Source organism: Bombyx mori, chromosome 13, assembly GCF_030269925.1.
Source record: "Bombyx mori chromosome 13, ASM3026992v2".
Classification (NCBI taxonomy): domain Eukaryota; kingdom Metazoa; phylum Arthropoda; class Insecta; order Lepidoptera; family Bombycidae; genus Bombyx; species Bombyx mori.
In genome coordinates, this window is record NC_085119.1 from 990,125 (window position 1) to 1,003,688 (window position 13,564).

The 13,564-nt window shown below is 39.3% G+C and overlaps 1 protein-coding gene across 2 annotated transcripts; it reads left to right on the forward strand.

The window, feature by feature from the left end:
- The first annotated feature begins 985 nt into the window (after positions 1-985).
- LOC101739123 (E3 ubiquitin-protein ligase TM129) lies at positions 986-11,896 on the forward strand. Of its 2 annotated transcripts, none has more exons than XM_004926320.5 (5): positions 986-1,618; positions 2,897-3,026; positions 3,346-3,600; positions 4,032-4,153; positions 4,999-11,896. In XM_004926320.5, the coding sequence occupies exons 1-5, from the start codon at positions 1,203-1,205 to the stop codon at positions 5,150-5,152; spliced, it is 1,077 nt and encodes a 358-aa protein (XP_004926377.1). In that variant the 5' UTR covers positions 986-1,202; the 3' UTR covers positions 5,153-11,896. The 2 variants fall into 2 exon arrangements, with proteins under 2 accessions (XP_004926377.1, XP_021203796.1); XM_021348121.3 differs by lacking the exon at positions 4,999-11,896 and adding an exon at positions 4,265-4,936 and having other exon boundaries at positions 995-1,618.
- The last annotated feature ends 1,668 nt before the right edge of the window (positions 11,897-13,564 follow it).

Consider the following 13,564-nt stretch of genomic DNA (forward strand, 5'->3'; position numbering starts at 1 on the left):
AATGCTACCACCCACCTTGAGATATGAATTCTAAGGTCTCAGTATAGTTATAAAAGCTACCCAACCTTCAAACTGAAACGCATTACTGCTTTACGGTAGAAAATAGGCGCTTTGGTGGTACCTACCCGTGCAGACTCACAAGCACAAGAGGTCCTACCACCTGTAAGGTAATGTCTTTTCAAATTTTTAATATATATATTTTTTTTATTGCTTAGATGGGCGAACGAGCTCACAGCCCACCTGGTGTTAAGTGGTTACTGGAGCCCATAAACATCTACAACGTAAATGCGTCACCCACCTTGAGATATAGGCTCTAAGATCTCGGTATAGTTACAACGGCTGCCCTACTTTTCAGACCGAAACGCATTACTGCTTCACGGCAGAAATAGGCGGGGCGGTGGTACCTACCCGCGCGGACTCACAAAAGGTCCTACCACCATTTAATATTTCTAGACGTGTGCTATATTTTGATAATTTAGTTTTTCTTCATGTTTGAAGGTATAAATTGTTTATCATTCGACGTGGCTTCTCAAGTTTTTCCAAAAAGTCAGTTAACCTCGTAAAAAATTTCCATAATTTTCCTCGGAAAATATTTTATTGCCTCTGCATTTATTTGGGATGTTGTTTTGGTTCATTTTATCCAATTGAAATTAAAATCATTGAGTTTTACTCAAAAATTTCAATTGCTTAATCACTGAAAGAAATCGATGAAAATCAATTTGATTGACTGTCACCAACTACATATTATTATATTGATCGAAGGAAAAGTAACAAAAAATACATATCAGTTGTCACTACAAAGGAGAAGAGTAGTGTAAATTATAAAATAGAATTAAGAGACCAATTGATTCAAGATTACTCACATGATTCCAAACAATCAGACTCTACACTTCAATTTTCATAAAAAACGGCGCGGCTTTTGCGTTCAAAGTTAAGAATGCTTTGGACTGTGTTTCCTTTGCTTATCCTAGGAACCGAATAAGTATATATTTTTATTATCATTAATTGACATCGAATTCAAATTCGATTCAGTGGGAATTGTATTGAAATTCGATCAATTTTATATTAGTGGATTTACATGAATTATTTCCGTGATACGTTAGATATTTTTCAGTCGACAGCTTTTGTCAATAAACTCCTATATCCATTTTGGGAATGTATTTCAATCAATTTTTTAATCAATAGATACAAAAAAAATCAGAATGGATGTTTTAGTTACACTTTTCTACGTTCTATTCTCTATATGCGTTGTTTATCCGCCTACCGAGTTCGTGTCTGCAGGATTCACAATTGCTCAGCTATTTGATAACTACTTGGGCTCTGAAAATACCAACTTTATTGGTTATCACATGAAGAGAATAACCATAACTGCGTTTATACATTCCGCTCTACCTCTTGGGTACGTTTGCACACTATGGTGTTGCGGGGAACGTAGTCAATGGATGCTTGCAAGTTTTGCTGCGACGGCCTTCATACCGCTGTTAATGTGCTACAAATTGCTGTGCTGGTGGGAGTATGAGAAGCTTGGTCATCCGATCGTAAAGGCACTCCTGCCGTACGTGTCGACGGGAAGTGACTGGCGGGTCACTGCGGCTTATCTCAATTCAGAATTTAGAGGGTCAGTTTTAAGCCTATAAATTGTAAAACATTGTGATAAGGGCCTTACAAATACAAAATTTGAAAATAGTTAATACATTAAGACGAAAATTACTATTTTCTTTAAAAAATCTTGTGCATAGCTTTATCATCAAGCATTGATAGTCACTTATATTTCGTGACAGTTAATTTAACTAAAAATTTTATTTTGAATGGTTCAGGTTTTAATCATACATTATCATTAACCTTAAGTTCAAGGTGTTTCTTTGAATAATGGAATTTTGTTAAGTTCAAACAATGAATGCCAACAATTTCACTAATTTCTTTATTGTATTAGTATGATGTAGACATATATATGCTGATATGGCAGATTTCTTTATATATTTATAGGGCTATTTCAGCCTTGTATTAAATTACTATAAATTGTTAATTGTTAATTGACATGTCTTTCTTCAAACGAAGCTTGTGGAGAGTATTAAACAGTAGGAAGCAGCTTGGCTCTGCCCCTGGCATTGCTGACGTCCATGAGTGACGGTAACCACTCAGCATCACGTGGGTTGTATGCTCGTCTGCCTATAAGGCAATAAAAAAAAAATTGTGTAAATTGCTATACAGGATTATTTGGATTATAATAAATACAATATAGAATACTACCAAATCATTGACTGCTTAATGCCATTGTTCTGAAACACAATCCAGTTAAGTTAGATTGTTCAGTTCATGCCATATTATCAGATTATGTGCCTGAACAACTTTACTATGAAGTTAATTAATAATTATGTGTGTAATTTGTCATTTAAAAAGTCTTATTTTTAACACCAGTTAATCTGCCACATATCTGACTTCCTATTTACTTGAAAATTTGTACACATATAAAGAATTGATGACAGCATATTTTTTATTTGCCTAATTGTCATGATCAAGTGATGGATAAAGAATAAAAAAAATTATCTTAATTGTAAGTTCAGGTCTTTTCTATAATCTGCCGCACTGTGTGTATGTGGTCTATGGTTCCATAGCCGCTCCGAAACCCGAAATCCATGGTGTGGATTGGGAGAGGCCTATGTCCAGCAGTGGACGACTGTGGGCTGTTGATGATGATGATGATGATGATGATGATGTAAGTTCAGGTTGCTGTTAAATTTTAAAACTATAGCTTTTTATTTGTTGAAACATTACAAAATGGTTTTGTTCCTATTTGAAAAGTAGGTCAGTTGATAATTTCAAAAGCTGTAAATGTACTCTATTGTTGATTTATCATAATTGTAATTAATGTGAAGTATCTTTCCTTTCATTTCAGTGTTGATAAAGTCTCAATACAGCTGACGGCTACAAGCAAGTTTGTGGCTACGGAGACTTGGCTCATCAAGGTGTCACAGTATTCCGTTAACATAGTGAAACAGGAAGATTGCTCTCTTGTTGCCACTGCTGTAAGTTAGTAACAATATATGATTGGGAAAGAGTATTATTAAATTCATCTAAATTTTAATACCAAGCCATGATGATCACAATGAATTTAATAGCTGCAGAGGAACTAGATTATATTTTGATGTAATAAAACTAATGTTTTGCTAGTAATTTTAATTATAACAATAATTAAATAAGAATGTAACAGGAAATATAATCATAATTCTTAAAGTCTACTTGTCACTGTAAAAATATATGTTGAATATGTCATAAATAACTTAGTCGATAGGTATTTATGAGACTTCAGACTAAGGACCAGCTAACAAAAAGAAACCGTTGCAGAGTGACAGCCACAATTTGTCACCATCGGGTGAAGACGTAATCCAATATCTGAACATAGAGGTGATACCCAACCGAGATGAGATCCAGCGATTTACATTTCGCATCACAACAGTAATGTTGCGTGACTTGCAGCCGAGGCTATTGAATGCAGTGAGGGTTCCTGAACACATTTCATTGATGCCAACTTTAGTGGAACGATTCGTGAATGTCTTCAAACAGTATGTTGATCAGAACCCTGTTTATATTATTGATGAGGTGAGCTTTACCTACTTTTTTGACCTTTTTTCCCTACCTATTCCCCGGTAGCCTAAGGGGCTATTTTTGATACACTCGGATGGGTAGGTAAACTCATAGGCTCAACCAAAGAGCATTCACTAACATTAGCACTAGCAAGAGCATTGCTTTGCAAAATCTACCACCAGATCGGATTAGCGACCCACTGATATGATCTTGTGAGAAATTGAGTGGGTTGTGTTTATGGGTTTTTGGTTTATGCTTCAGTTATTAGCATACTGACAATAGATGATATCAGTTTTGACCAGTAGTGTTATCTAGTTACCAGGAAATTTCTATCTTATATGCAATGACTTTTAAATGCTTAAATCATGAATACCGTTTTTATTTATATGGTTACGGTGGATTCATTTTAATTAAAATATTTATACGCGATCTAATATTTTATACAGGAGCCAGAGATGTGCATTGGGTGCATGCAAGCCCCGGCTGATGTTAAGATAAATCGACGTTGCTTGCCGCCTCCACCACATCTCGAGGGAGGACCACAGCAGTGCCAGCAGTGTCACTGCAGGTTAGCCCGTTTCTTTCCTTCTTATAAACCAATTTTGTGTGGAACACTTGATTTTGTTGCCTAATTCATGGAAAATATCAATGTTTTGACTGTATGAAGTTTTCATTTAAGGTCAGGAAGCAGATATGTCGAATGTGTCGAATTGGCCACGACGAGCTAGCGTGACTCAACAGACAAGTCATGTCGAGCGACACTACAACCTGCTGTTAAGTGGTCACTAAGGTTCTACTTTGAGGTGTTTCTTTTTTATTGCTTAGATGGGTGGTTGAGCTCACAGCCCACCTGGTGTTAAGTCATCGTGGTTGAAAGGATAAGACGTCCGGTGCATTTGTGTTGAGCGATGCGCCGGTGTTCGAATATCAGGCGGGTACCAATTTTTCTAATGAAATACGTAGTCAACAAATGTTCACGATTGACTTCCACTGTGAAGGAATAACATCGTGTAATAAAAATCAAACCCGCAAAATTATAATTTGCGTAATTACTGGTGGTAGGACCTCTTGTGAGTCCGCACGGGTAGGTACCACCACACTGCCTATTTCTAACGTGAAGCAGTAATGCGTTTCAGTTTGAAGGGTGGGGCAGCCGTTATAACTATACTGAGACCTTAGAACTTATATCACAAGGTGGGTGGCGCATTTACATTGTAGATTACGACTTAACATCAGGTGGGCTGTGAGCTCGTCCACCTATCGAAGCAATAAAAAAAAAGTGGTTACTGGAGCCCATAGACATCTGCGACGTAAATGCGCCACCATTTTGAGATATAAGTTCTAAGGGCCGCGCGGGTGGCCTCACAAGAGGATGTAGAGTGCAATGTTGAGTGCGGGGCGGGGGCCGGGCAGGGTGCTGTGGTGCGCGTCGTGCATGGGGCGGTGGTGGGCGACGCGCGCGGGCGGGCCGGCGTCGGGCTGGCTGGCGGGGCGCTGCACGTGCCCCGTGTGCCGCGCCGTCTTCTGTCTGCTGGACGTCAGCCCCGCGCGCCTCGCCGTCTCCTGAGCACCCATCGCTATAAACACATCGGTCTTTTAGTCAAACTAACTTGTACAGATTCAACGGATTTTTTTAATCATTATTGTTTACTGTTAAGGTAGCGGTGCCAGTAGATGGCCATTTAATGCAGTAGTTTTTGTTTTTAAACACTGTCTGTGATGTTAATCGGTCTATGCACTCGGTGAAGGCGTTTTGCGATAACTTAAACTCGAATTTATTAAGATCAATCAACAGATTACTCCAGTTTAAAAAATTCAAGAAGAAAAAAAATTTAAAAGACATAAATACAAATACTAGTACATATAGATGGCCACTTGAGATAAGTGAAAAATTAGTAGATGGCCACTTTCTCACTAGTAGTTGCCCACCCAGTTTCAATGCTATATTCTGTGTTCTAAATAAAAATAAGCCTTATAGACTGCTTCATAAGAAATTTATTTAATTATTTTAAATAAGTCTAGTCTTCAAAGTGTTTCATTTCAGGCACATTAAATAGGTCTCGCGTTTTGCTTGTTTTCTGAGGCTCCTTTATGGTAGTGATGACGTTTTTCCACTCGTATTCACAAACGTCGGGCCGAACTGGCCATAGCCGCCCCACTCTCGCCATGGCAGAAATTGAAGCGACCAATGGAAGCGCCGTAACAACTTTTCCGGGATAAAACCTGCCGTCATAACGAACGATGACGAATTCGCCGTTCATTTTTTTCGGAGGGATAAGTTTGCTGTCACTATCATCCTCATCCGTTTCTTCATCGTCAATGTCGCTTTCTGCCGACGAGACTTTAACACTTGAGTCAGAAGAATCAGAAGAATAACACAGATGTCTTCTAGTGTTTTTGGCTTGCGGCGCTTTCGATCTTCTCCTTCCAATTTCTTCTGTTCCATCAATGCATCTTTTTCCGCCATCTTCCGTTTCCTTTCGTTGGCTCGCTCTAACTTCTGCTTTGCGAGATTCTCCTTCTTTTCCATTTTCCGTTTCAAGTAGATCACATAATCTTCTCCAAAAGCTACGGTGGGCAATTTTTCCTTTGGCTTCCTTTTTGTATCCTTGCTCACTTCCGTCGGTACATAAAAAAGTGCTTTTTAAAGGGACTAGGCACAGTGCTAGTAGATGAGGGTCCTGGTTGTTCATGTACAAGCTTCATGTCCGCAGTAGCTAAGTCAGAAATCGGTGCTGGAATGTTGAAGTCAGCTGTGCTAGATGGTGGCCCTGGTAGTTCATGTACAAGCTCCATGTCCGCAGTGGCTAAGTCGGAAATCGGTGCTGGTATGTTGAAGTCAGCTTTGCTAGATGGTAGTCCTGGTAGTTCATGTACAAGCTCCATGTCCGCAGTGACTAAGTGGGAAATCGGTGCTGGAATGTTGAAGTCAGCTTTGCTAGATGGTAGTCCTGGTAGTTCATGTACAAGCTCCATGTCCGCAGTGACTAAGTGGGAAATCGGTGCTGGAATGTTGAAGTCAGCTTTGCTAGATGGTAGTCCTGGTAGTTCATGTACAAGCTCCATGTCCGCAGTGACTAAGTGGGAAATCGGTGCTGGAATGTTGAAGTCAGCTGTAAGTGGAGATGCTGTCCGATCCTCGTGCGTTAGATCACTATCTTCCTTTTGGAGGGCTTCTACTTCAGTTTTGGTACTGTGCCATAAGTTGAACAATGACTTATCAGTGGTGTCACCGGACCAATCACCAATTGTAGATTGAAATGCAATCAAGGTGTCAGCAGGTATTGATTCATTTAGAAAATGTAAGCCTCTCTTTAAGAACAAAATTTTTTCAGTGTTGTCCTTCTTCTCAATAGCTTTCCCAGGGATCGTAACTGCTTCGGGGTTCCAGGGAACAAGGCCACATTTGCGGAAACCATTCACTAGTATGGACGGGGTTAAGCTTTCTTCCATCACCTCCTTAAGTAATTTGGCGAAGTCTTTCTTCTTTAAAGCGTGCCCCTCCTCGCTTTGAATTTTGCAATCCGCCACATGTGCACTCGCTTCCTCCAAGCCACCTTTGAAGGTTTAAAAACGGCCACGTCAAGTGGTTGCAGCAAATGAGTAGCATTTGGAAAGAGTGGTATAAGTACGATGCCTTTCTCATGACAGAACTGGCTGCATTGGTAAGACAAATGCGATTTGTGTCCATCTACGAAGAGTATGACAGGTAACATGAGGGTTTGAGAGGATAGCCAAGGGAAGAATATATCAGCTATAACCTCAAAAAAAGCTTCACAGGGCTTCCAACCCGAGTCGGTTTTTCCCAGTCCTCACCCTGATGGAAAATTGTCGGAAATTTCAGCTGGAATTCGCTTGTAAGGGTATATAATTGTCGTAGGAGCAAAGGTGCCGGCAGCGTTTCCTGTAACAAGTACAGTCAAACACTCTTTGTCGTCAGCATTAACATGTTGGTAGACGTTTTTGTCTCCTTTTTTTGCGAGGACCTTGGGTGTTTTAGGTGCTAACATGAAAGCCGTCTCGTCATAGTTAAAGACTCTGTTGGGGTCAAGGAGAATGTCGGCCCAACCTTTTTCTTTTAATTTGTCTCCAACTTTTCCAAACCATTTCCTTATTGCTTCTTCGTTGACGGCTGCTCTAGAAGACGTCAGTTTTGCGAGGTCCTCTTCATAAAAAGTTTTAAAAATGTTTTTCCTGGCTTATTATTCGCCTTAAAAAAATTGCAGTTTCGTTTTAAATCATTCAATTATTTCTGAATACTGAAGAGCAGCTGCTCGTGAGTAATGGGGAATCCAGCCGCTGCAGGTTCGTACACCCATTGGCATATTCTCTCCTCTTCTTCTTTTGTCAGCATAGTGGCTGGACCCATCTTCCTTGCAAGAGGAGATTTCCCGGTCACTTTATTTGCAAGTCTGCCGAGGGACTTCAAATTTCTTGGCGGCAGCACGTATCGGTGTGTCATGGAGTCTTACGTCGTTAACGGCTTGGGTCATGGCCTCTTCACTATAACTTAAAAACGCTCCTTTTTTTCCTGGCATCTAAAAAATAAAAAATAAAATTAGTACTTACCTAAAATGGAATACATGGACAGAATTAGTAATTGGCCGAAATAATAGTCAGTAGTTGCCCATGCGGCTCATTACTGAAAATTAAAAATAAAACCCAAAAAATGTTAATGCATTTTAATTTTATTAACTTTTTAGGTTAGATAAAAAATAATGAAGCAAAATAAACTTGAAATAGAAAATACCTAGTAGTTGCCCGGACGGGCAACTATTAAATTATTTTGACTAACAGATGCTAGTAATGGGTCACCCCAACAAACTATAATGTAAGCAAAAATGCATTTTTAATTTTTAAAACAAATGTTGACTCAAACCCACTATAAATCCTAAAACCAAATTATCCAAACAAAATAACATGATTTGCCATCAAAATCTTTCGAATGATTGACCTCTTTGCTTAATAAATTACATAAGAAATTACATTGTTTTAATCTGACGACCACCGATTCAAAAGTCAAAATTCGCCATCTTGAATATCACGGCTACCAACATGACGGCGTCTATTTTTTTGTGTTGCCAGATGATCACACTCGCCTATAAGCTAACAATGCGTAAAAAATGTTATATAAAACTCTTGTTATAAGCATTTTTAGGGAAAGTGGCCAACTACTAATGCATGGCCATCTACTAGCACCGCTACCTTAGTTAATTTTAAACTTTTATTAATATACAAAATATTATTTTAATAACCTAAAAGTACATGTTATTATCCGCAACACGCTTCGTCAGATTACAGAAATAGAGTTATCAGCAACATGCTTCGTCAAAAAGTACAATACTTACTTTCAGCTGCAAGCGTCCTCATAAGTACCATATAGGTTCACGCTAACAGCAATGCGCGCGTAGGCATCGGCTAGTCAAACAGCGGAAATGTATGAGACACTACAGTGCACAAACTCGCACAATATGTAAACTGCTCAGAAACATGAATGTGAACGTTTGAAGTCCAATTTACATGTTTATTGAAACCAGTGGATCTCTGATTTCGGCTTCATAATAAAGCAATTAATTTAGGTCCATGAACCCAATTGTCTGGCGAGAAAGTGTGAACGCCTGTAAAGAAACGTATGATTTTATCTGTTCTGACTACCGTCGCGGAGATGACTATAGCAGTTTACTGCCCATTGCGGTCTAGGATTTTTCATATAAAATTTTAACTGTTGCTACAAACTGCCCAACCACAGATTATATTCATTTGCTGTTTAAAACTGAAGATTGTATACTATATCGAATTTAATCTATGAAAATACATCGATTTTTTTAAAAATTATAATACAAAATTTTAACTGAAAAAGAAATCGACTCCAACAAAATAAAATGCGAACATGATCAACGTAGTATCGAAGTCAATTAAATATACATTATTAAGGATAACCCAAAAACTGCTGGTTAGATCTTGATAAAAAAAATTCACATGAGAAGCATTAGCTTTCAAGTGAAAAAGCATCATTAAGTCAGTTCACCGAGAAAAACTTCTGAAGTGACAACACGAAAAAAAAAAAAAAATTTAATTGAGAACTTCCCCATTTAGTCAGAATTGTTTTTAAAGTTTGTAAGCATGAAAATGCACTGAATGAAAATTATGAATTAAGTTAACGCATTACTGAGATTGGTATGGGAATTTTATTGTTTTATTAAAACACAAATGTTGCACTATGGCCGATTGAGTTTAGAGTAAAACCGTGAGAAACTTGTACCACACTTGTATATAAAACAAGCTTTATTTTTTTTAAAGATTTTTTGTCTTGATAATGGCATATATAAATATGAAAATTTGGTATATAGTTTTCGGTATAATGTACAACAGGAAGACGGATAGACACCTGAAATAAGCGGCCACCCCCAGGGCGAAGTCTCAGTTGTATTGTGTGGTTTTACCAACCAAATATACAGTTATATAGTTATGTTTGTATACTCAATTAATGCAATTTTACGTTTTAAGTATCTAGCTAAAGTCATTAGATGAAATTAATATCACTTAGATTTTTTTATAAATATATAATCATAGACAACGCACATCTTTCCCCCGGTCGCCGGCCCCCCACCGGGAATTCCCGGGGGAACCAGAGTTCTAACTATTCGTGTTTTTAAATGTTTTATTATTTTGTACATTATTATTCGTTTGTGATATGTTTGTTTTAAATGCTTGTGAAAATATTTGTACAATAATACCAATGTTGACATTTTTTTTTTATATATTTTGAATCTTTAAACATTTATTATTATCATTATTATTAGCACTATGCACTGTACATGGATATTTTACACTTTATATTGAGACGTAGCTATTAATGTAACTGTAAAGCAAACGGCTGAATTTTATATTTAATATAATGAATTTTCTATATTATACTTATTATATTTATGAAAATAATATTATGATTACTTATTAATTAAATTATAGCTTATAGTAGAATTATTTTGTCCGTGCAGTTTGGGTCATAAAACATAGCCCGGCTAGGGCGGTCAGAATGTTGCGCGGGCGCAACGCCGTTATCAATAAAAACAAATGAGTCATCGAAGGCAGGTAGACGGCGCGGCGGCGGGGTGGTATACGAAGGGTGATGAGACATTGTTATGTTATGAGTTAATTTCTGCCGTTCCCGTTAACATGCTGCGGCGATATGTGGTGTAAGTGTTCGATTAGTAATTTTTTCTTTGATTTTTATCACTAACCCACAAAATGACAAAATACACTATCGATAACGCTTATCGACAACAATAATGCGCATCACTATGCCCGTCCATAAGGCTCGTGAGTGAAAGCGAGAGCAAAATACTCGCTTCACCGCTCCGATTTTTTATGACCCAAACTGCACGGACAAAATAATTCTACTATAGTGTATAATACTTCCGTAGGAAAATTATAAACATGAAATATCGTTATTATTAAATTACAATTTTTCAATCCCTTTAACCCGTTAGAATGCCCGTGGGGGCGGAAGCCCTTGCCCTCGTAGACTTCGGGCAGATTTTTAAAATATAATTATGAAACCCGACATCGTATATTTGCAAAATTAAAGATGCTGGATTGTAATACATAAATATTTGTTGTAAGACCATAGAGCGATTATTGTTGTTTTTAATTTAGATATATCTAAACATAATAAATACGACCGTCAGAAGACGAAACCGTAATAATGTAGGGACCACCCAACTACAAGTGGACACTAGCTCTCTAATACGACAATCAGTCTTAAACTGGAAAGGCCTCCGGGCCAAAAGTAGTCCCTCAAAATGTAAAAAATAAATAAAAAATCTATGTACCTGCGTCGTGAACCCGCAATCGAAACTAAAAGTGCGCGTGTAGCAGTACATTGCGTACTTTTCAAAACATTTTATTTTTTTGCTTAGACGGGGGTACGAGCTCACAGCCTGGTGTTAAGTGGTTACTGGAGCCCATAGACACCCACAACGTAAATGCGCCACCCACCTTGAGATATAAGTTCTAAGGTCTCAAGTATAGTTACAACGGCTGCCCCGCCCTATAAATCGAAACGCATTACTGCTTCACGGCAGAAATAGGCAGGGCGGTGGTACCTACCCGTGCGGACTCAAGAGGTTCTACCACTAGTATTCTTAAAATGTTTTAAGAGGTGATAATAAATATATACCGCGTCCCGAATCCCCGTTATATTGCATTGTATTCTAAGAAATTGTCTTTAAGAAAATGTCTTATCTTTAAGAAATTGTTCCCTAATCCTCGACACATAAATGTGACAGATAATAAATTCTAGAAAGACGCACTAATTGTTTTATTTTCACCCAACAACAACAAGTGACAGGATGGCCATTGCCAGGGCAGAAGCCAACGCCTACCGAAGCCCTTGATCAAAATTGTCTTTGGTCATCGCTTTCATACCATAAAGTGTGTTTCAATTTATGGTTTTTTACGTGCGTCTGAAATTTCTAAACTTCAAATACGCTTCATTTTTTTGTGATTGTATTTAAAAAAAATCCGAAAAAAAAATCTCTGCCATTTAAAAAAATAGTGAACCCATTACAATAAAAGACATTTTTGATTGAAATGTATAAAAAAATATAAAAAATTTAGGAAACATTTTTTTTTATTGCTTTGACGGATGGACGAGCTCACAGCCCACCTGGTGATAAGTGGTTACTGGAGCCTATAGACATCTACAAGGTAAATGCGCCACCCACCTTGAGATATAAGTTCTATGATTTCGGTATAGTTACAACGGCTGCCCTACCCTTCAGACCGAAACGCATTGCTGCTTCACGGCAGAAATAGGCAGGGCGGTGGTACCTAACCGTGCGGACTCGCAAGAGGTCCTACCACTAGTATTGCTTAAAAGCATTTTCTGGAATTCAATTTTCATTTAAGGTAATCTCGCCTCGACCTCGCACTTGACCATAATATTCCATCTTTAGGGTAGAACTATCCTTCATGATTAAATCTGTTTTTTGCATTTGGCATTTTGACGGCCAGTGTGCGAGTTTTTTAACGTTCTCGATATCGTAAAAGTTAATTCAGATTTGCATGGAACTCCGGGGGTCGGAGGAGGGCGTTCGGTCAGCTCCGGCTCCTGTGAGGAGGCAGACCTGAGGGCGTTGAGGCTATGCCGCACGCTACCGTCACTCCAGCGCGCTAGCCCCAAGAGGACGGGACGACGCGTCGGCAGCTGCGGACTGCGATTCGGTCCGCGTTGTCGTCGTCGCTGTCGTCGCCGAACATACTGTGGAAGAGCAACCTAGTCGGCGGTGTATCGCGTTTCGACCCGGAAGGCTGATTCTGGTCCAGCGGGGTATCCCGGAACACCAGCGGCATCGTCTGGGCGGCCTGGTTGGGCCGCCGTACCGCGGAGACCGGCGTCATTGGTCGTCGATTATCGCCTCGACGACCTGTCGGTCGGGCATCCTCGCGGTGGCACCGCGTGTTTGGTTGTAGTGTTGACTTCGGGAAACCTCCTACTCTGACTGGGTTCTGACCCCGGACGGAGATCGGACGTCGGGTGTAAGAGTGCAGGGGCGTTGTTTAGTGCGGTAGAGCCCTAAAATACCCGTAGGCCCGCGGTCTGCTCCCAACATCTGCAGATCGTCAAGTCCCAAATATTCGAACCGCAACGCATTACTGCTTCACGGCGGAAATAGGCGGGGTGGTGGTACCTACCTACCCGTGCGGACTCCCAAGAGGTCCTACCACCAGTTATTATGCAAAGTATCATTTTGCGAGTTTTTGATTTTTATTACACGATGTTATTCCTTCATCGTGGAAGTTGATCGTGAACATTTGTTGAGTATGTATTTCATTAGAAAAATTGGTACCCGCCTGCGGGATTTGAACACCGTTGCATCGCTAGATACGAATGCACCGGACGTCCCTTTAGGCCACGACGACTTAGCAAGCAAGCATTTGTCTACGCTTGCTGCCTAGGGGCACTGTTCCAACTGCC